The sequence below is a fragment of the Bacillus rossius genome, chromosome 8 (assembly GCF_032445375.1).
Source record: "Bacillus rossius redtenbacheri isolate Brsri chromosome 8, Brsri_v3, whole genome shotgun sequence".
Lineage (NCBI taxonomy): Eukaryota > Metazoa > Arthropoda > Insecta > Phasmatodea > Bacillidae > Bacillus > Bacillus rossius.
This window is the reverse complement of record NC_086336.1, coordinates 46,495,749-46,518,945: the sequence shown is the minus strand read 5'-3', so window position 1 is coordinate 46,518,945 and position 23,197 is coordinate 46,495,749. Positions and strand designations below refer to the sequence as shown.

Below are 23,197 nucleotides of genomic sequence, written 5' to 3'. Positions count from 1 at the left end.
GGCTAATATGAAAATACAATAAGTCCATAAAAAAATGTCCCAGTTTTAAAATTTAATAGTATCAACAGTAGGCATTGTAGAGTGTTGGTTCAAGGCCACAATTAAAGAGTAACTTAAACAGTTAAAGATAAGCGCATGCACGAATACTGCTTTGTTGTTTTCTCGCTGTCAGCACCACCTATGTTGAAAGAATCCCCAGTTAATAGATGGTGAACTTGTAAACTTTATTTGCCAACAGGATGGAATCTCTTTGCACGAGTGGTTGAATATCGAAGCCCCAAACCGTTCAATTGTTCGTAATGGTCGAGACGACAGAGCTCTTTTTCGCTGGCCTCCACATTCACCTGACATAACGCCATGAGATTTTTTACCTTTGGGGCTTTATAAAAGATGGTATCTACATTCCTCCGCTACCTAATGATCTGCCAGAGTTGAGACAGAGAATTAAAAAAGCTATTGCTTCCATTACTCCGGACATGTTAAAAAAGTGTGGGAAGAATTGAACTTTATGTTTGATGAGTGCCCCATTGAAACTAGGACATTCTTTTATGGATGTACTGTATAATTTCACAGATGTTGAGCTTTCATTAGGGAAATAAAACAAGCAACTTGACTGCTAAAAACAATATGTCGGGTGGCAACATTTTAAATTATCAGGGGTTACTCATGAATGTTAGCTACTTGGTAATTGTACAGATTAAAATGCCATTGTGTTTCTTTGCCCATATAAACAGGAAAATATGAACTTTAACAAAAATATTTATAGTACTAACAAGTCAGTTTGACTATTAACTTGGTGATACATTAGATAAATAATTTACAAATATCTATGTGGTAATTTTCTGCTGCGGCATATTGTGCAGTTTTAGTTGACAAAATGATCATGGTTTCAATTTATTAAAATAGAGTCATTGTCTCGTTGTAAATACAAATTGTTCTGCATACACAAGGTCTCTTCTTAGCCATTACTATAAAACATTTCTTCAGATGCACAAGGTTAGATTGGTGTGGTGAAAGTTGTAAAACGCAATACACAAGCATGTGTTGCTAGTGTTTTGGAAAGTTATTTTTTCTGTGAGGTAATTTATGTGCAATGTGATAGGGGATATGAAATGATGATAAACTGACAACAAATACACAATATTAATTCAAGTATATTTTTATTTTTGTACGAAATAAAAATTTGGCCAGAGCTTTTCCCTGTTCAAAGACAGGGTGACTGCTGGGTCCATGCCAATAGAGCATTTCACCTTCCTTGATTTTTTCCCCCTTCAATAACAATTTAAAAACTAACTACTTAGGCAACCATGCTGTCAAATTGGAATGAATGTATGTCAAAATATGTTTAAATTACATTTCATGAGGTATCACAGTCTAAGCATGGAACAAACGTCACTGCCCGGATCTGATTATGTGACACGAAAACTGTCGAGATCACACTTTGTCAAGTTGGTAGCAAATCAAGAAAAATATTTTATAATTCCAAGACTTTTAAAACTGGTAGGCCTCCAAAACTATGTTGCTTTAAGTTTATAAACAACAGAGAAAGTTTTGGAGTAAAAGTAAAATATGTGTGTGTCACAATTTGACAGGTATTTCTGGACTAACACTTGTATACAAGTTAGGCCGTGTCAGAATTCACCTGAAGTATACGTATACTTGTACCCAGTAGTGATTTCACAAGGGCTGTACAGAGTGTACATACTTTCAGTTAAGAAACGTAATCCTTTTGAAAATATTTTGTATTTTCATTTTGGTTGAACACTTGAGCAGGAACGTAACTAGAGGGGCAAGCCCTGGGTGCTCGGGAGGAGGAGGAGGGGGGGGGGGGCTTCTAACCTGGCAGAGTAATTTTTACTATAGATATTTACTTAAATATCATAGTGTTAGAACACAAAAAAAAGTCTAAGGGCAATTGAACTGAATTTTTTTTTACAAACAATCCAACCTGCAATGTATTAAAAATTAAATGACTGCAAATAAATCCATTTATTTACCATCTCAGTTGAATCAAAATTACTTGGAATAGTGGAATTTATATGTGGTGGTGATATGAGGTATTGTCAGGAGAGGTTTGGTTTGGCTTGGGGGGGGGGGGGGGGGGGAAAGGACTAAACATAGGGGGGGGGGGGGGGGGGGGGGGGCACGAAGATGAGTTCTTTCCCCCGGTGGTAACTAGTCTAGTTACGCCCCTGCATTCAATCAATTCAAATATAGAAAAATAATGTTCACTTTATATTTTACCAAGATTAACATGTTTAGTGAAGAATTGAAGGAATTATCAACAAACACATGCACATGCAAAGACTGTATATACAAAACAAAGGTAAAAAACTTAAGTAGTTTGCCATAAATTCACGAGTTTTTAGTTTGTAACTGAATGTAAAAATTTATGATTAGATTTAATATTTTACTATGACTAAATTTATTTATTTAAAAAGGTTAACCTTTTTAAATGTTTAATACCAATAATATGTATATGTGTGTGTGCAATCGTATATATGTATGTATATATATACACATAGATATTCTAAATGCTCTAGTACACCAATAGAGTAAGTTAAGTATGGAGGGTCCGAATACATAACTGTGTACTTGAATTCGGACACAGCCTCGGTAGATCCCCGACACCAAGTTCAAACAGTCATCTGAAGGTGGTACACCAAAATATTTTACGCACCAAATGTTTCGATCTGAAGTGAATAACTGTAGACAGTAATGATTTCCTTTCCAGAGGATTCAAAGCTTCTGGTTTAGATGGAACGCTGTGCGCATTTCTCATTCCACACGTTCTCCAGAGCGTACCAGAGTCGGAAAGACACAAAACTGGGGGCCAGTGGGGTAAGGGGGTAAGGGGGTACACACATCATGGAACAAGGGAGCAGTGGCGATCCTATTGGAGAGGTGATGGAGTCGATTACGATTCCCCCCCCCCCCTCCCCAAACCAAATAACCACTAGATATAACACAAAAACTGGTGTTGTAACAGAAATAATATACTCCAGGTAGTGGGTCCATTGTAAAAATGTATTATTTTCGGTGCTACTGATTGATTTAAATTCTGTTGCACCGACGTGAAAAATGCCTTAGAAAAGCCTTCCAAGGCCCGCCTACAACAGTCTGAACCTGTGGGCGGTCCGTGTATTTTCCTAATGTGAATGACGTCACATTGTCGCACGGAAAACTGCCCAGTCCATAATTGCGATGTCCGAAACTACCGATTGCTAAAGTAGTCACTAGAGCGCAGTAAATATAAAGCGGCAAATAGGTGTTACTCTATAGTTTTATTGCTTTCATGCATCGTAAATTAGCATGTAGCTAAGTTTTGAATATATTCAACTGTGGAAGTTTATTTATTAATGTTTAGACCATCGGCCATGCCACCCATCCTGTCAAGAGGTTCACGTGGGCCAATCGGCGATCAGTATCCGTCGGACATTTTGGGACATCGCAATCCAGTAGGTGTGAAATGCAACTTAAATCCTGTCATCCGCCCCTCCCAAAATCACAAACTGGGTCCGCCACTGAGAAGGTGCGAGAGAGGGAGTGGGGCGGAGGGGGGGAGGGGGCACTCACCCCGCCTCGGCGCCGCCGCCTCCTGCGCTTCTTCTTGCGTCGCTTGCTGGCCGCGGCGGCGGCGGGGTCCCCCGGGGGCGGCGGGGGCGGCGCGCCTTGCACCGTCACACCTGCGCACGCGCACAAACACTCACATCAGCGCCTGCAGGTTCGCCACTCTCCGGGAGACAGAGGGGGAGAGAAAAAAACTACATTTCCTCGTGACCGTCAAAATGTCCCACGCTGTTTTTTTTTTTTTTTTTTTTTTTTAACCAAATATCTCACATTTTCGTCCTCTTGAAAGTTACGAGGGTGTAAACAGCCCTCTCTGACAATAACATTAGATGATCCTGCCGCACTATTAACTTAAAACATCACACAAGCTGTATTCAAATCAATGCGACATTTTCGTTCATTCATACAAATTTGCAATTTTACTTTTATTTTATCAGCTTCATTTATCATGATCCTCCTTATGTAGAGAGTTACGACTGAGCGTGGTGTGCGTGGTCAATTCCATTTTCGTACAGCCATCACTGAAGTGAATTCTTGCACTTTTTTTTTATTTCGTAACTTACTTTGATGTCTCTGATTTGGCAACCCTGCGCGCTTGAGCTGTTGCTCGGACGAAGCTACGACACACTCGTGAGCACATTAAGTTGGCACAATGTTTATGAATTAAGTCGTTTAAACCCATTTCCAATTGTGGGAGATTTTGGTAATTTCTAAAAATTTCGGATAATTTTTTTACGATTACGCAAGTTGCGTGCATGCATGTTTCGTCATCTTACAAAAGTTTAAAAAAAAATCAATTTACGCCTTGAATAATACAAATATATAACATTTAAAAATCACTTTTGTCATTTTGCGGTCAGAGATAATTGTAGACGTAACAATTTTGTAATAAGTTTTGTATAGTAACACTGACACTTCAGCTTATGACCCTTGTTTAATTTTCCAAATTTGCGCTCGCCCAACTGAGAGGATATCGGACACGAATAGGTTGAGTACCTAACATCCAGTTCACACGGCTGTAGACCCTCTACGAGAATGGCTAAGCCTGTCCAAGCCCAAATAACCAAGGCATTAAAACGCAGTTTGTCAAGACTTGAGAAGAGTTCGAAATCAAGCAAAATACTTATCACCAATAAAGTGGCACTTAATGCGCGGGAAATCCAATTTGCGCGCTACTTTGCACGCCTGTAGCTATTACAGGGTTGCGTTTCCAGATATGTTCCTTAACAAAAATTGTTTGTTTTGGTATTCCCTACTACACATTAAAGTTTTACTCCGCAATTCGTGAACACGCTGTATACGACAACCTTCAATTTAACAAGTTCGTTTGAGAAATAAAACTTTCAGAACAAATTAAACTAAATTTAATTATTATTTGGAAATATATTCATGCCTTAAAAGTTCTAAAAAAAAAATCACGAACGAATTTAATAAACCAAACCTCAAAACCATACCAAATATATTTGTATTATCAACGTAACACATTAACCATCATTCCAAAACAAAATTTTGATTCCCATTTCAGTAACATCGCGAACGTGATGCATGAAATTAAATAATAATAATAATAATTTGGGAGTTATTCGCGCTGACGTCATATATGTGTCGAACGTGATTGGTTAGAGAAATATTTTATTGGCGTCGAGGGTCGGCTGGAAAAAATTCTGCAGCTTAAAAAAAAAATTTCAATTCAATTTTTTTTCCAGACTCCCCGCTTTATTGCACCTCACTCAGAAGCACGAGTTCCCCCCCCCCTCCCCCCCTCCACAACATCATAGAGTAAGTCCACAGCTGCGCGGGTGCAGTGAGGGTATTTTTACCATAAAATACGATCGCCGGTGCCTCGTGGCCGGGATTGCGGTATATTTCACTGAAGGGGACGCACCATCTCCCGAGGGAAATCCATGCAATAAAAAATAAAACTTATGTATGGAAATGATTCTTTGACGTGCGATACGAATGATATAAAAACCCTCAAATGTTTTTTTTTTAATTTTTGCTACGCCTTGCGAGATGGGTAAATTTTCACGTGTCGAAATGTTTAGAAGCTTGAAAATGAAAGTGAAGAGGGCGTTGTACAAATAAATTTAAAGTATCCGAGCTCATAATCAACGACTATTCTTCACTTATCTTGAGTGCATTTCAGTCTTGGAAGTTATAATTTCACATTCAGCATCTTGGCACTGTATCTGTTACTTCAAACATTGGTGGTCTCTTCGTTGGGTCGGAAGGACTAACCGTTTCACAAACATGTAACTTTGCTGGTGAGATTTATGATCGCGTTGAGCGAGATGGGGCAGTTTCTCTATTCGTCCAAAATTCGATCACTCTTAAGTGTCTGCTTACTGTCACCTGGCGAATCGAAAGGCACGTGTGAATTATTTTCTGCACTTCCAAGCGTGCTTTCTTCTTGTAGAAACTTGCAGCCTTCGTTCTATTTCCACCTATGAACGCGTATGCAAATTAAATTTTAATAATTGTTTAAATAAACAATTATGCAATACCACGTTTTTAAAACGGAATAAAGTATAAAATAATAATCTCCTAACCCCATACTAATTGTCCTGAAAATTTGTGATTGTGAATTTTTAACGAAAACCTTGGGTGCATGCAATAGATAACAGTAAGAAGTTTAGGGAATAGCTTTAGCTGAGAAAACTCACACAACAGATAATATAATTTGTTGTGCAATACAACTGTTAGTGACTTAGCTGAAATATTAATTCATGCATCAATTGTGTATTGAATGCGCCCCACGTTTTTAGTTTTAAATCTTGAAGTATTTTTTTCGTAAATATAAAAAATTCAGAATCACAAAATTTTCTAGACAATCTTTATGGGGTCATAAATCGGTATGGGGTTAATCTATATCTAGGAGAAATTATTTTATACTTTTGTCAGTTTTAAAAACGCGTATATTAATTTTTTTATTAAAATAATTATTTTCTGCTTTTTAGTCGTGTGTGTGTGCAAAATTTTTCAACCGTTTTTTAACATTTTGATGAGATTATGAAAAGAAACGTTTGGCAAATTTAAGGTTTATTTCAGTTTTTCACCTGATCATATCTGAAACGTCACGCTAGTGACTGTTAGTTATTAACTCTTGCGTGAATTCTTATAGCTATCAGATAACAGTTAGTACTAGGAATACAATCTGCGAAGGAACCTGAGATGCATGAAAGAGCTATCGATGTGAATTTACAGGAAAAATAAAGCAATCAATAGTAATGACGAGGAAATGAAATGACAACATGCCGCGTGAAGCTGGGGTCACAATATCACGACGACACGACACAACAAAACATCCAATTATACGTCCATCGTTCCAGCACGACAGTTAATAGCCTAGGGTCACAATACCACGACAACCACGACTAATATGGCTGTCGGCAAATCTTCCCATGCCAAATGCGTCCATAAAATGTAGTGTAGAACGCACCAAAAACAGTGTAGGCCCTATAGTAATCTTTATTTCCTGTTGATAGCTGACGCGCATAACAATATAACACTTAGTCTAGTGCACTAAATGAGATTAAGTTTATTTTAGACACAAGGTTTTAGACACAAGGGAACAAGCTATAGATGTATTGAAAAGAGACAGAAAATAATTCGCTATTAGCTATACGGGAAGAATTAAAAAGAAAGGTAATAAACACTACAAATGTGACCATGATGCTCAAGTTATAGAATTACATCATAAATTAGTAAATAATTCTAATTGTATAAAAAATTCACGCAGACAAATAAATAAAGAAACCATTGAGCAATTTAAATTATTACTTGCAACTGAAACATGGGATTTCTTAGAAATAGTAAATGATGCCAACATTCAATTTAATTGTTTTCTTAACACTGTTTTAGTATTCTTTGAGACATGCTGCCGTGTAGTAACTGTAAACACGTCTCAGCGAAAGGTAAATTCATGGATAACTAACGAAATAAGAAATGATTGTAAAATTAAACGTAACCTATATACTACAGCTAGGGTATCTAATCTTGACAAAGACAAACTGCTATACAAACATTATAGTAAGATTCTTAATAAAAAAATCTTAGCAGCAAAAAGTAAATATTTTCATAAAATTATCTCTAATTCTTCTAACAAGATTAAATCTATATGGGATATTGTTAAAACAGAAGTATCGAGACATCCTAATAAAAATGATAAGATATCCCTAAAATTAAAAGAATCTACTATTGAAAACCCAGTTGATATTTCTAATGCTTTCAATAAACATTTTTTAAATGTTGCAAATCACTTAGTAACTAATCTTCAATCCTCTCACGACCCTTTAGAGTTTGTCCAAAATGCTTTTTCCAAAAAATTTCCAAAAATTCAATTTTCCCTTGTAACTCCTCATGAAATAAGTTTAATCATAAAAAACATGAAATCTAAAACTTCTCATGGTTATGATGAGCTTAGTAGTAAAATAATCAAGCAGTGTTCTGATCAATTATCTAAGCCTCTTAGTTTAATTTGCAATATCTGTTTAATTACAGGTACCTTCCCTGATAGGATGAAATACGCTGTAATTATTCCATTACATAAGAAAGGTGAGAAAACTAATATCGAAAACTATAGGCCAATTTCGTTATTGACTACATTTTCTAAGATCCTTGAAAAAGTCATCTATAGGAGATTACTTGATCACTTAGACCAATATCAAATATTAACATCATCACAGTTTGGCTTTAGGAAGAAAAAATCTATTGATGAAGCTATATTCAACCTTGTAAATACTATCCAAACAGCATTAGATAATAAACTTCATGTAGTTAGTATATTTTGTGACCTAGCAAAAGCCTTTGACTGTGTCAATCATAGTATATTGATTAAAAAATTGGATTTTTATGGTATTGTTGGTCAGCTTCAAAAACTTCTAATCTCATATTTATACTACAGACAACAAAGTGTAATGTTAGTGGATACCTGTTCCAATAAAAAGTTTGTCTCTCGTTCAGGTTGTATAGAGCATGGTGTGCCTCAAGGATCGGTATTAGGTCCCTTGCTCTTTCTTTTTTATGTTAATGACTTACCACATATGCTTGATGTAAGAGCTTCTGCTATTCTGTTTGCAGATGATACTAGTATCATAATACAAAACCTGTCTCGCACCCAGTTAATTGAGGAATCTGAAAATGTACTCAAACTAATGATTTCTTGGTTTAAGTCTAATAAATTAACTTTAAATTTTGATAAAACAAATTTTGTTAACTTCATAACAAGAAATCAAATGTATGAAGATATTAATATTTCTTGTTTAAATAAAAATCTACATCAGTCTCATTATGCGAAATTTCTGGGATTAATAATTGATGAAAAAATAAATTGGAAAAAGAACATAGAGGTATTATGTAATAAACTAACATCTGCATGTTTTGCTCTTCGCTGTATGGTTGGGAAAGTTGATGTTGAGGTTATGAAATTAATGTACTTCGGGTATTTTCACTCACTAATGCAATATGGTATAATTTCATGGGGAAATAGCTCGGAAGCTATTAAAGTCTTTATAATACAAAAAAAAGCCATAAGGATTATTTGTAATAGCAAGCAAAGAGATTCATGCAAACCACTTTTTAATAAACTATGTATTCTCCCATTGCCAAGTCAATATATCTTTTCAGTTTTAGTGTTTTTAAATAAAAATCTGAATATTTTTAAGCCAAATTCAGCAATACATCCATACGAAACTAAAAAATGTGATGACTTGCATATAACTCGGGCAAGAACTACTTTACAGCAGAAAGGCATATATAATACTGCTTTGAAGTTATTTAATAATCTTCCATTAACTTTAAAACAACTATGTAAAAGTAAAAGTAAAAATTTTAAATATAAATTAAAAGAATATCTCATCTCAAAAACATTTTATTCTGTTGATGAATTTTTAAATTGTATTGATAATCATAACTTGTGTGTTAACATCTGAATTGTATATATATATATATATATATATATATATATATATATATATATATATATATATATGTATATATATATACATATATATATATATATATATATATATATATATGTATATATATATAATAGTTATGTTATGTGTATATTTGTGTGTTTATGTTTAAAATATCTTTGTGTACGGACACTTTAATATTATATGTGTATAATACATGTATGCTATACCCTTTTAATTGTGATATGTGTATTTAATCATGATATTGTTTATAACTTTTATCTTACTATGTTATGGATTTAATTTTTATTTTGTATTGTATTGTATATACTGACATGTTCTACACCATTGAGCAATTGCTCATTCATGGTCGACGGAACGCAACTATAAATAAATAAAAATAAATAAATATGTACCCATACGTAAAAAGCAATTTCTTTTTTCAGCATAAAATTTACCAAGTAGATACGTAATAATTTTTGAAGTTTGGTTCTGCAAGGTTTCCGTTTTGATTTCCGTCGTGCGGCACGACACGACGAGATAAGAAATTATTACGGGTCATCACGTCATCACGTCATCACGTCGGGGCGCGTATTGCGTGCTGACGTCACGGCGACCTTGTATTTTCATTGGCTACTGAGCGTGTCGGGCCTGTCGTGTCGTGTTCGACGTGGCGTTAGGATTCCAACTTCAGACATAGCCTTACGACTAGATTTCACAAAGAAACGCCGCCCGCAATTATTATTTTTTTTAAAGCTTCTCCGAAGTCTTAATGACAAATATATACATTTCAAAAATGAGGCTATATACGTGAAGCCGTATGCATTATTCAGCTTTTGAAACTCAGAAAATAAACTTTTGGTGAATGACCACGACTAAACTAAGAAAAAAGATTTATATATATATATATATATATATATATATATATATATATATCAGATAACTTGTAGAAGATATCTAACGAAAACTTTTTTTTAAAAGGTTATGTACATGTCCTACCAAAATTAAGACCGTTAAAAAATTCAATTTAATATTTAATAGATAGAAAATGCTTCTTCACCACAGTAAAAACCTTTTTGAAAACTACTATTTTATCGATTTTAACACCAAATAAGTACATTTTGTAAAAAACTTTTTAAATAAATGCTAAAAGATATATTTCTATGATATGTTTAGTTTGTGCAACTTTATTTACTAATTACGCTTTTTAAAACAAAACACTTCATTCTTGCGAGAGGTTTTTGGTTTTTACTATATAGGTAACATGATACGGGTTTATCCAAATATACAAAAATTCTTTATTTCAATTTTTTTTTTTTAAAAACTTAACTTCTACCGTAGATAATAATTTCTAGAACTCTTCATTTTGTTTTGTTCAACAAATAAGTACTACAGGAGGAATTATTACATTTCATAATTTATTAAAATAAATAATTTCTACTAATGGTCGAATGTCTTGTAGGGCCTGTAGTGAAACATCCGCAAAAAAAGTCAATAACCAAATTTGTGGTTGAAGTACAGAATGTTCATAAAAAGAATGTCCCAGTTATAAATTTTAATAGTACTGTAAGCGTTATAGAGTTTTGATTCAAGGTCATAATTAAAGAGTAACTGAAACAGTTTTAGATACGCACATGCGCGAGCACTGTTTTGTTGTTTTCTCACTTGCAGCGCCACCTACGCAAAATGGCGACTCCTGAGCGTAAAGGGTTTTGTGTTCTGCACTTCGCTAGGAGCGAATCTGTGATTTCCGCCCTCCCCATCGGAAGCTCTTTGTACGAGAGTGGTCGAACGTCGAAGTCCCTGACCGTTATTGATCGTAATGGTGGAGACGACAGAGCTCTTCTTCGCTGGCCTCCACGTTCACCTGACATAACACCGTGCGAATTGTTTTCCTACGAGGCTTTATAAAAGATAAGGGTCTACTTTCCGCCGTTAACCTAATGATTTGACAGAGTAGAGACACGGAATTGAAGAGGCTATTGCTTCCATTACTCCAGACTTGTTGACCGAAGTGTGGGAAGAGAATAGGACTTTAGGTTGGATGCGTGCCGTATAACCAAAGGTGCACATATTGGGCATTTGTAAGAAAAACTAGGTTAGCCGTCAATTTGACGTATGATTTGTTGCAAATGGCCTAAATTAAACGGTTATAATATGGGACATTCTTTTATGGACACGCTGCATAGACTCGAGCATATTCCCTCCGTGCACATGCAGTAATGCAGTTATCCCAAGCATACTGTCTCCCTGCAGCAACAGCACAGTTACGTCACAACACCTGCGAGGAGGCAGCCCAACGAGAAGCCTAAGATGTACAAGGTCTGTCCCTGCCCGAACACGCCCGAATATTCACCTTCGGCCAACATCGGGATGTTTTATTTTTGCCCAGGAAAAATGAATTCAAATATTAAAAGTGGTCGGTTAGGTTGGCTACATTCTCTTTAAAAAACACTATGGACGGTTAGTTAGGTTAGTGTAGCAACATTAAAATAAACAGAGAAATATATATATATATATATATATATATATATATATATATATAAATGAACCCAAGGTTGGCCGAAGGTGAATATTCGGGCGTGTTCGGGCAGGGACAGAACTTGATGTACATCTTAGGCTTCCCGCAGCCCAACAAGCATGCATTTCCCCAGCTGCGTTGCCTGCTTGCAAGCACATTCACTCCGCTCAAGGTCGCAGACATGCCGTGGTGCCGTGGTCACAAAACACCGCAGAACTTCCCTCATACCTCCTATCAGTCAGTGACCAAACATGGAACTTGTTTTCTTTCAACTTAAGTCAACTTGAGAACTGTGTTTCAAGTAAAAAATATATAAATTAAATAAACCCTTCTTAAAATATTAACCTAACATTATATACAGTTACATTTAAATTGAGCTTAAAATTAGTGGTAATATAAAAATCACTAACATTTAGAAGTTATGTCCTCTTTCGAGAGGATGTGTGTTACAATTAAATCCACACTATTTTTCTGAGAATTTTAATATAAATACTGGCATAAATGTTTTGAAACGTAATACAAAATATATGGCTGCATACAATTTATGAATTAAATCTCTAATGATTTATTTAAAGATATTCATACCATCTTTAAAAACTGATAAGTCTATTTTTTTTTCTACCTGACCATTGCCATCCTGTAAATGCCATAATTTCCCCAGTGGTACACAACCTCTAAAAATTAAGAAGTCTTCAAAGTTTAGGATAGTAACGAAGACAACATCAGTTTCAACTTATTAGATTTGGAAAGGAAAAAAAAAAGATTGAAAAATATCAAATAAAAAGTGTAGAAAAAATACCGTATGTACAATGTCAAAATTACCGTAATACTGCGCAAGCCTTACCGCACACTGTACACATACCTATATTACCGTACGTATTTCAAAATCACCGTACGGGTTGGCAACACTGGGGTCTGTTGAACCCTTCAAGTCTCCACACGCCTGTAGGGAGGCAACCACGTACGTGCATGTTTCCCACGCGAGTTGCCTAAATTCAGGCGTAAGGCAGTGTTTCACGCCAGCTTCAGCATGTCTCTTATTCCATTTCCGAGTTGCGACGGCCTCGTTGCTAAGTCCTCGTACGTTCGATGAGTTAACAATCAGGGGATAGTACAGTACTGACTTATCGGGAGTGGGAAGGGAAGAGGGGTGGAACAGAAATCTGAAATGCCCGCTCCCCAATTAAACCCGCCGAACAGTGAAGCTACCTCAGAGAGAAAAAAAAATATCACGGAAATATACTCTTTTTTCCCGGCCATTTGAATACCATTCGCAGCTTTATAAACACTATTATAAAAAATACAGATTAGGACATCAATCAATTATAGAAAAGAACAGAATACCAGTTCGGAGATTTCCCAAAGAAATCTACATGCTAATTGAGTCCAGACGTTTTTTGAATAATAATACATTTGATAATTTTTTAAATTATTAATAGTCTGAAAATTTACTTTAGAATTAATTTCATACGGTGCCTCTCAGTAGCCTTACAAAAACATTGTCCAGTGAAAAAAAAAACACAATGCTACTTAAACTTAAGTTAAGTAACATTTTTATGTTCGATACTTTAAGCATAAAATTGCCAGACCAGTTTATCCATACTGTTACGAGCACACTGGATGCAGAGCCAGTGGTCTGGCTAGCTAGTCAGGTGGGCCGCGTGTGGGACGCGGTCCATTAACGCTACACGTCTGATCAGATTAGCAGCGGCGCCTCGCTACCCGCCTCGCCCCGACTTCCCCCTACCCCGGCGCCTCTGGAGGGTTCGGGACGTTCCCTCAACCCAACCCGCGCGAAGTGGCGTCATCTATAACGCCACTGTTCTTGTAGCTTCGGGTGTTCAGTCGACCCTGAACACGCGACACGTCCAAGCGGTGCGAGACCATTCCAGAAGGGGGCTGACGGGTATAAAACCGCCAACGCCAGCCTCCAGATGGCGTTCAGTCTTCTCGTCGTGCATAAGGGAGAAAATGAGCCTTGTGTGGTAAAAATAATTATTTTTTTGCGGAAAAAATTAAGAAAGGGTGTAATGCAAGTCACTTGAATGCTCTAAATAATCTGTGCCGGGCGTTTCATGTCTAAAAATTACATTGAAAACACGCGTTTTAACCACTATTATAAAAGTAGCGTTTGATTGCGGAATTTGGAAACAGTGCAAGCATTCTGACCTAAACCCAATCTTAAACGCTTTTCGAAAACAGACACCACTAGGACATCGGATAGCGTGGTTTATTCCGAAGCTGTGCACGCCGTGTGTGCGCCCGGGCAGGCGTCAGCGAGGCCAACACAGGCTGAAATGGAGCAGCGACAAGGAGAACCGGTAATAAGTGCCTCCGGGGGAACAAAAATCACACCGGTTCACGACAACGTCCGCCACGTTTACCAATCGCAAAAATTTAAGAAAAAATAAATAAATGTGAGCGAGTCTTTCAGTACTAGCCAGAGATGTGTAACATCTATCCTCGGATAAAGAGTGAATTTGTGTGTTCAGTGTCGCAAATATAATAAAATATTTAAACAAAAATAAACAAGAAATTTAAGTAGAATTTTATAAAATAACGGGAAGGCTACAACTCACGTAGTTTCGGTTCCCTGCAAGAATTTCCGAAGATTTCCGAAATTTTGCGTTTTGGTATTTACGCCACTTCAGCCGCTAAATCAGAAGTTTCCAGAGAAAACAAGCATGTTGTGACTGACCTAACCTAACCTAACCTAACCCTTCGATTTTTTTTTTAAATTTCAATTATTGAGAGAAATCCGAAGTTGCACGAACGTGGTAGGGAGCCGAAACCACGCGAGTTGTAGGCTTCCCTAAAATAACGCCCAAACGTGATAAATATGCGCAAATTGTGTTGTTCAACTACATTACTGGACGCGAATCACCAAGCAGTTTCCGCACCCGCCGCTAGAATTCGCTGCCGGAGGAGCAGCTACGTCGACCATCGATTCATACGATTTGCACAGAAAAATCATGAAGACTTGAAAAAAAAAAAAACTAAACTAAACCACAGCCCTTGGACCTGATCTCGACAAAGGAATGTTCACTGAAACATGGGCCATGTTGTTGACACCAGAAGGAGATGCCGGGAGAGACGGGCCGCCCTACCTGCGAGGGCGCGCTGGCTGGTCCGCATGCCGGCTGCTACTGGCGGCGCGCGGCCTAAGCCGCCGAGTCCCTGAGCCAGGGGGCAGCCCCCCGGGTCGCCGTGGAGCGCTATTTGCAGGACCCGGCCGGGGGGCACCGCGCCGCCTCCAGCCCACTCCCGCAACAGTGGCCGGCGCTCGCAACTCTCCTCCCGACTTTACCAACTCACCAAGTATGTGCTGGGCCACTCTTGCAGAAGTTACGAATCATCTGCTGGGGTACTGTTGCTGAAGTTACCAAGTATGTACTGGAGTACTGTTGCAGAAGTTACCACTTATATGCTGGGGTACTCTTACTGAAGTTACGAATTATCTGCTGGGGTACTGTTGCTGAAGTTACCAAGTATGTACTGGGGTATTGTTGCAGAAGTTACCAAGTATGTACTGGGGTATTGTTGCAGAAGTTACCAAGTATGTACTGGGGTATTGTTGCAGAAGTTTCCAAGTATGTACTGGGGTATTGTTGCAGAAGTTACCAAGTATGTACTGGGGTATTGTTGCAGAAGTTACCAAGTATGTACTGGGGTATTGTTGCTGAAGTTACCAAGTATGTACTGGGGTATTGTTGCAGAAGTTACCAAGTATGTACTGGGGTATTGTTGCAGAAGTTTCCAAGTATGTACTGGGGTACTGTTGCAGAAGTTACCAAGTATGTACTGGGGTATTGTTGCAGAAGTTTCCAAGTATGTACTGGGGTACTGTTGCAGAAGTTACCATATATATATACTGGGGTACTCTTGCAGAAAGTTACGAATTATCTGCTGGGGTACTGTTGCTGAAGTTACCAAGTATGTACTAGGGGTACTCTCGCAGAAGTGACCGATGCAATCTTCGCATAGTATAACAGGTACTTTCGCCGAGGAGTAGAGGGATACTTTCGACAGAGTTATGGCACCGCGATGGTATACCCGCATACTTGGAACGGGTCGTGAAATGATGCAAGATGGCTCATCGCAGGAATGGAATATTAATAGTAAAAAAAGCTGTTCGTCCCGCAATAACATTCGCCGTGTTCTCGGATCCGTAACCGCAGGGAGTGGCCTGAAACTTGTCTCCAGGAGATGGTACCCAGCCCACGCCACACACGAGAGAAAGAGAGAAAGAAAGAGAAAGATCCAGAGGGAGAGAGAGAAAGAGAGAGAGAGAGAGAGCGACTGCTATGTCCTAAGAGCACACCACCCGTGCTGCGACATTGATCCGCGGGCAGATAAGATAGCGCTCGCAATTTGCCAGCCGGTCCCATTACCTGGAGTTATCCGACAACGTGTCATAACAGCTTTATGCATTCAAAACCCTCTTGTCAGTGGCGGTTAAACTAATTTATTTCAAAGGGGAATTTAAAAAAAAAATTTAATTGAAAAAAATAACTTAAGCCAACAAGGGGTTTGTACATTTACATTATTATTCTCAACTGCCTTTGTAGTTTGCGATTCCAGGAGTTTTAACAGATCATCTTGCACAACCCACAATAACACAGTGCCTTCCACGGAGATCTCGCATTATTCTCATACCTTCAAGGGAGGGGGGGGGATGTAATCCCACCCCCTATCCTAAATTCTGCCTCCCACACTGCCTCCTGCGTACGAACAATTACAGCGCCACGTGTTTGGTACCTTTAAGCTAAATTGTTAATATTTGCGTGAAACACCGTTTTCATCGTATTTTCTTTGCTTGATTATAAAAGTCCTGCAACTCACTACCTAATAATATATATTTAAAATATTTCGCAGATAGAGTGTGTGTAATTTTAATAATTTTTTAAGAAACTAGACGTGAAAATTAAATCTGATAAATATTGATTCTGATAGGTATATAAGGTTCGGTCTCTCACACACGCGCCATGTAATCAGCGAGAGAGAGAAACGCGGCAGATCCTGATTTTTAAGGTCCCCGTCATTACTGTAGAAGCTGTTTCCAAGCACAGTTGAGGATGCATTAAAAGAAAGCCCAAGTTTCACGAAGGTAAGCATTCGGGAGTGCCCAAAAGTGTTCGTGGTTCGTAGCGCTTCCCGTCGCAGTGACTCGCGCGCGGCGCATTCGGTCGAGGTGTGCCGAGGTGTGCCGTGGTGTGCCGTGGTGTGCCGTGGTGTGCCGTGGTGAATACTAGTGGAGTATTATCGCACGGTGGGCCCCAGAGTTGTCTGTCGCCCCGGCCAGAGCCAGTGTGGCCAACCTCCCGAGCGTTAATATGGGTTTGCAATTGAAAAAAATAAACAACAGTAACAGGTGAAGTTTATGACGCCTGCACAAGATTATACCACCATACACTATTTACGCACCTATTGGATTCACAACCGCGCACATGACGGACGTGCTCATTGGAGGGCACATGGTGCAACAGCCAATGAGAGAAGGGTAGGGTGACATTTTGGCAGGACTTGAGAGCTGTTTGTATTTATCAATCATATTGTCGAGACATTAAAAATCCGCAGGTAATACCTGCTTTAAATATAAATAATTGCAATTACTTGGGAAAAGTCATTAGCGTACAAGTGTAAATGCAAAAAAAAAAAAAAAACTTTAAAAAATGTTCGCGGTCAGAATTGTTAGCTGGAAATTCTACCTGAGCCACATTAATTTATAACTTGAAAAACTACGTTAACGAACAGCTCGTCCGATCATTGGCTAAAAATAACCCATTTCGCACACGTCACATGCACAGCCGTGTGCATGTTCTGTTGTGAACTCGGCGTTAGGTCCAGGCATGTGCAAGGGGGCCTGGCCACAGTGGATTTGAAAAAAAAAACCTCACTGTTGAGGCCATCGTTAAAAAAATGTGAAACAGGGGCAATAAACGTAGTAATAACGCCAAAACGTAGGTATGTTTTCAGGATTTTTTTTTTCCTAATATTATAAAGCTATCCACTTATTGCATGCATGCAAGCCTTGACTAACTATTAAGATGAGATTAGTAAAATAGATTAATCCCAATCATCCCAAATCTTAAAATTGTAGAAATCTTGATAGCTAAGTAAAATGAAATTATTTTCTGAAATAAATTAAAAACATAACGATCCAGCCATCATCATTGCCCTTTAATTAAACATTTTAGCTCTTTAAACCATTAATTTTTTAAATTTTAATTACGCTCCTGAAACGTTTAAAAGTAAACCGGAGCAGCTAATTAGCAAAAAGTAGGTTAAGTTGAAATTTCGTGGATGATCAGTTAATCAAAAATGTCTACAAGTTTACCTGCGTGTAATGTAATCAATTATAAAATATTAATGACGACTTGAATAGGACGCAATTCCTTAAGCAAATGAACAAGTTTGGTGTATTCAAGATCACATCAACCAAATTTTACCACTGTCAAATAATACCTTCCCCTTAAATTTTTGAAGAATATTGATTTTTTTAAAAATTCGGAGATCGTATATTTACAGGAATTGAGTTTATTTGCTTTTGAAAATTAACTTGCTAGAATCATCTTTCAGTATTAGCAAACCCTTCAAAAATTATTTGTCCTAAGGTTGTGGTCACACTGATCTGCTGAATATTTCCTAACAAATGCAATATTTACCGATAAATCTATCAATTTTATCCGTAGTTCTATTAGAGGTAGAGAAAATTCAGTAAAACTTTTCACAATAAAGTTTGTGAGGCAGGTACGTACCACCTTTATTTTCCACATAATAGTGTGACAGTGTTACTACCCTAAATTATTTCAATGAAATGATTTTGCTACAGCGAAGAAATTCGCGGTGATTGTAGAATTCTATCTATCTCAAATATTTCCACCATTATTTACAATAAAAAAATTGGTTGTCTGTGAAGTCTGTTTACGGACGATAGTTCAACGTGACAACGTCATAACAAAACATTGATGAAATTATTGCATACTTTTATGAATAAAATTGAATCATTTTTATTTTAATTATAAAATAATAAAAATAAAAATAAAATAAAAATAATAAAAGAATAAATACTTGAAAATAATAAATACTTGAAATTATACTAGTAATCAGATTTTTAAAATGCAAGAATAACCTTTATTGCCGAAATTGTTGTTGTAATAAGCAATTAAAACCACATTAACTTTTCACTTCAGTTTATAAACAGTCGAATGGAAGAGAGATTGATGCGGCGCAAGCGTACAATGAGCGTAACGGGACACAGCGTAACGGAACAATGTGCGTAACGGGACACTTTCGTGCGTATTGCCGGCGTTCAACGATTTATTAGACGTTTTCACGTCAAAATGCTTTTCAGCCCTAATTTTAAAAAAAACGTGAGCTAGCCTTGGGAAGCTATAAGTCGTATCGATGTTTTCAACTTATTTCGTCGTGAAGACCCGTCTACAACAGTCCGAACCTGTGGGCGGTCCGTGTCCTAATTCCAATGTGAATGACGTCACATTGTCGCACAGAAAATTTACCTGTCCACGATTGCAATGTCCGATGTCCGAAACTACTTATTTCTAAAGTAGTCAATAGAGCGCAGTAGACATATAGCGGCAAAATAGTTGTTATTCGATTGTTGATTAATAAAAATTGTGAAAGCTGTAAGAGTTCAATAACGTTTAGTTATTCGGTGAGGTCAAAGTAAATGCTAACAAATAAATTCTAATCACACTGTCAAAAAATAAATTCGTTTGTTCGGGCTTTGAAAAGGCGCCGGTCGAAAACGTACAGCACTAATCAACATTTCGTCTTGGGTCTTATTGGCTTCCTGTTCCTACCACATCGCCCGTTATTTTCTGTGTACTTTTTTGACATGTCTAATAAATCGATGAACGCCGGCTGCACACACGAAAAAGTGTCCCATTACGCACACTGTTCCGTTACGCTGTGTCCCGTTACGCTCATTGTACGCTTGCGCCTATGCGTCCGAGGAGAAGAAAGACAGCGGCAGCACACAACTTACATATACACGTGAACTGTTTCGTCGACTGTTTATAAAGTGAAGTGAAAAGTTAATGTGGTTTTCATTGCTTATTACAACAACAATTTCGGCAATAAAGGTCAATTATTCTTGCATTTTAAAAATCTGATTAATAGTATAATTTCAAGTATTTATTCTTTTATTATTAAGATAAAAATGATTCAATTTTATTCATAAAAGTATGCAATCATTTCATCACTGTTTAGTTATGACGGTTGTCACTTAAACTATCGTCCGTAAACCGACTTTACAGACAACCAATATTTTTTTTTCCTTTCGAAACTGGGACAAATAACGTCAGATATCACGAGAGTTCTTCCGTGTACGGAACAACAGTTCCCAGGTACTCGGACCAGGAGGGATGGGGGTTCCGAACCATCGCCCGCGCCACCCGTGACGTCAGCGGGTCACGTGGGCCAATCAGCGATCAGCGTCCGTCGGACACTCTTGAGGAGGTTGCTGCAACTAGAGGTGGGTTGTTACAGCAATTTTCGGTATCTGTTCCAACCTGATACTGATACAGCATTGTACCATGTAACAAGTCTCTGATACTTCTGTATCAGACGGTCCCAGGAGGCAACAAAGCTCCGCGAACGCAGACCGTGCGACCGGAAGGTGAATCTGATACATTATTTATCACGCCTGGTAATTCTCTACCTCTGATACTCTCATGCCCGCCTGATACAACCAGTATCAATCAGTTCAACATTCACTGCAGTTCGTCCTGGCCGTGTATCACCATGTTGCGGGCTGTCATGCTTTGTAGTTAGTATCTTTATAGTGAAATAAGGAATGGATAAGTGCACGAAAAAGACTTCATTTGTGTGGAATTTTTTCACGGAAAATAATGAGTTTGCTAATTGTAATTTGTGTAAACAAAAACTGAGTTATAAATCATCGACTAATCTGAAGAATTATTTGAAACGTAAACATTGATATAGTATGCTCACTAATGTACCTATCTGTTTTTTTATTTTTAATTTTTGATTAAATCGTGAATTTTTAATGTATAAAAACACTAGTTACTAATTGTTTTCGAAAAAAGAAAGTCCATATGTTGATTACATCTGTTATTAGTGTCAACTGAGAATTTATTTGCATTTTCATAGCTGTTAGGTGCACAAATATAAATATTATATCTTGTATTAATGTACTTTTTAATATTAAAATTTAATTAGTTTTATTATTGAACGAGACGGTGCACGCACTGCGCACTGAGCGTACTTTGAAGTAGGACAATAAACAAAACGACTTGTAACCAGGGCTGCCACTCTGATATTCATGAAAAACCTAGATAACCTACAAAAAAAACCCAGACACATGGGTAAAAAACCCAGATGCGTCTAAAATGCTATCGTTGAAAATGTTTGCGTACTAATTCAAAAATATAAACATAACTGGTTTTAATATAAAACAATTAATTACCTTACAAGACTGAAAACGGTTAAATACAACCAATGCAAGAAAATTACACTGCAGCAAAATGGCTGTATAAGGCTGTATCCGAATACTGGCCTAATGGATCCCTTAGCTAAGGGATCCACTAAAAGTGCATCGTAGTGGACGCGGCCATCTTTGTGTTGAATCCGAATTCTCACAAGGGATGCCGATGCATCCCTTCACGCATCCACTAATTCGAGATTTCTAGGGATGCGACACTCGCATCCACTAACGCGTCCCTACATCCATTAGCTTCGGAATCGGGTTTTATTTTGTTTGTGTATAATATTACTTCAGATTTTCAGCATAAGATTTGTTTAAAACATTATAAGCGAAAGTGATAACTTAAACAGAGACAAATGAAGACGTTAATAAATATAATAAAAATACGAATTTAAACTTAAAGGATAATTCAAAACTCATAAGTATTTTTAAAGTTTACAATTTATAAAATGTATTTTATTTGGATCGCTAACATATATAACATACACGTTACATAATTTTTTAATTGGTAGGTATTTATTATTTACGTTTTGCTGAATATTCGTAGATATTCCTACACAAAATGGCTGCGTGAACATTAGTACGACTGACAGTCAACAGGTGGTGCTAGTAGTAAAAGTATTCGGATACTATCCATCCATTAGAAATGCGTCCTCTACATTGTGGCTGCATTTGCTAAGGGATGTAGGGATGTGTGTGCTAAGGACGCATCCCTATGTATTCGGATACAGCCTAAGTAATTCTTGGACCAGCACATATCATAAAAAAACCTACAAATATATACATGACAAAACAAACACCATCACTGCATTCTTTAAACCGGTAATTGTTTTTATAAAACTGCATCATGTACGTTAGTCTTTATTCAGAGTCTGATTCTACAAGAATCTGTGTTCTGCAAGCCTCTTTGAAGAATTTAATATTCGACTTAGCTTCTTGAAAACTAGTTTTGTGTTTATATGTATTTTTGTGTGTGAAACACATAGACTTGTTTGCATTTATCAAACAGATATTGCAACAGATACAGTAGCTACTACCTTTATTATTGTTTTAGGTATAAAAATAATTAAAATTATAAGAAACCTAGAATTGTTGGAATTCATTATTTAAAAACCCAGAAACCCAAACACCATTGGAAAAACCCAGATCTGGGTGGAAAAACCCATGAGTGGCAGCCCTGCTTGTAACAATATCGCTTTGCGCCTCTCCTTCAAGGCTTCAACGCCTTCCCCTGCGCTTCCTCCCCTACATTCTTTCCCTTCTTTATCCCTTATTCGTCGTTCCTGCTCCCTCCCCTTTCACAAGCTCCGCCCAAGTGACCGCCATCTGCGATCGGGTACTGCGCTCATTGGCAGTGGTGTTGTTCCAGGTGAATTCTGAACTGATACTAAAGTCTCTGATACTTTTCAAGTGTACTCGTTTGCCATTCCTGATACAGGCGCGTATCAGTGACAAAGTATCAGGTTGATACTTTTCGACCCACCTCTAGCTGCAACGAGGGCCCGTGCTTCAAAACAACGTTCTGAGATACCAAGGTGCAAAGTTTCTTGGTGGTCAACACACTTGTGTTCAGTTCCTTTTTTTCTCTCACTAAATCAAGAATAGTTCTTCGTTCACTTAACATACTTTCACTCATTTATTTAAATACAACTATTAATTAATACACAAACACATAAAAAATAGTAGGTAATCTATTTATCTGAAAAAAACTTTCATCAATTA

The 23,197-nt window shown here is 37.4% G+C and overlaps 1 protein-coding gene across 4 annotated transcripts in view; it reads right to left on the bottom strand.

The window, feature by feature from the left end:
- The window catches only part of LOC134534853 (uncharacterized), a 288,966-nt gene that overhangs the window by 7,161 nt on the left and 258,608 nt on the right, over positions 1-23,197 (bottom strand). For all 4 annotated transcript variants that reach the window (XM_063373487.1, XM_063373486.1, XM_063373489.1 and 1 more), the window contains exon 7: positions 3,577-3,686. In XM_063373487.1, coding sequence (XP_063229557.1) covers positions 3,577-3,686 — 110 coding nt within the window. The remainder of the gene's footprint in view (positions 1-3,576; positions 3,687-23,197) is intronic.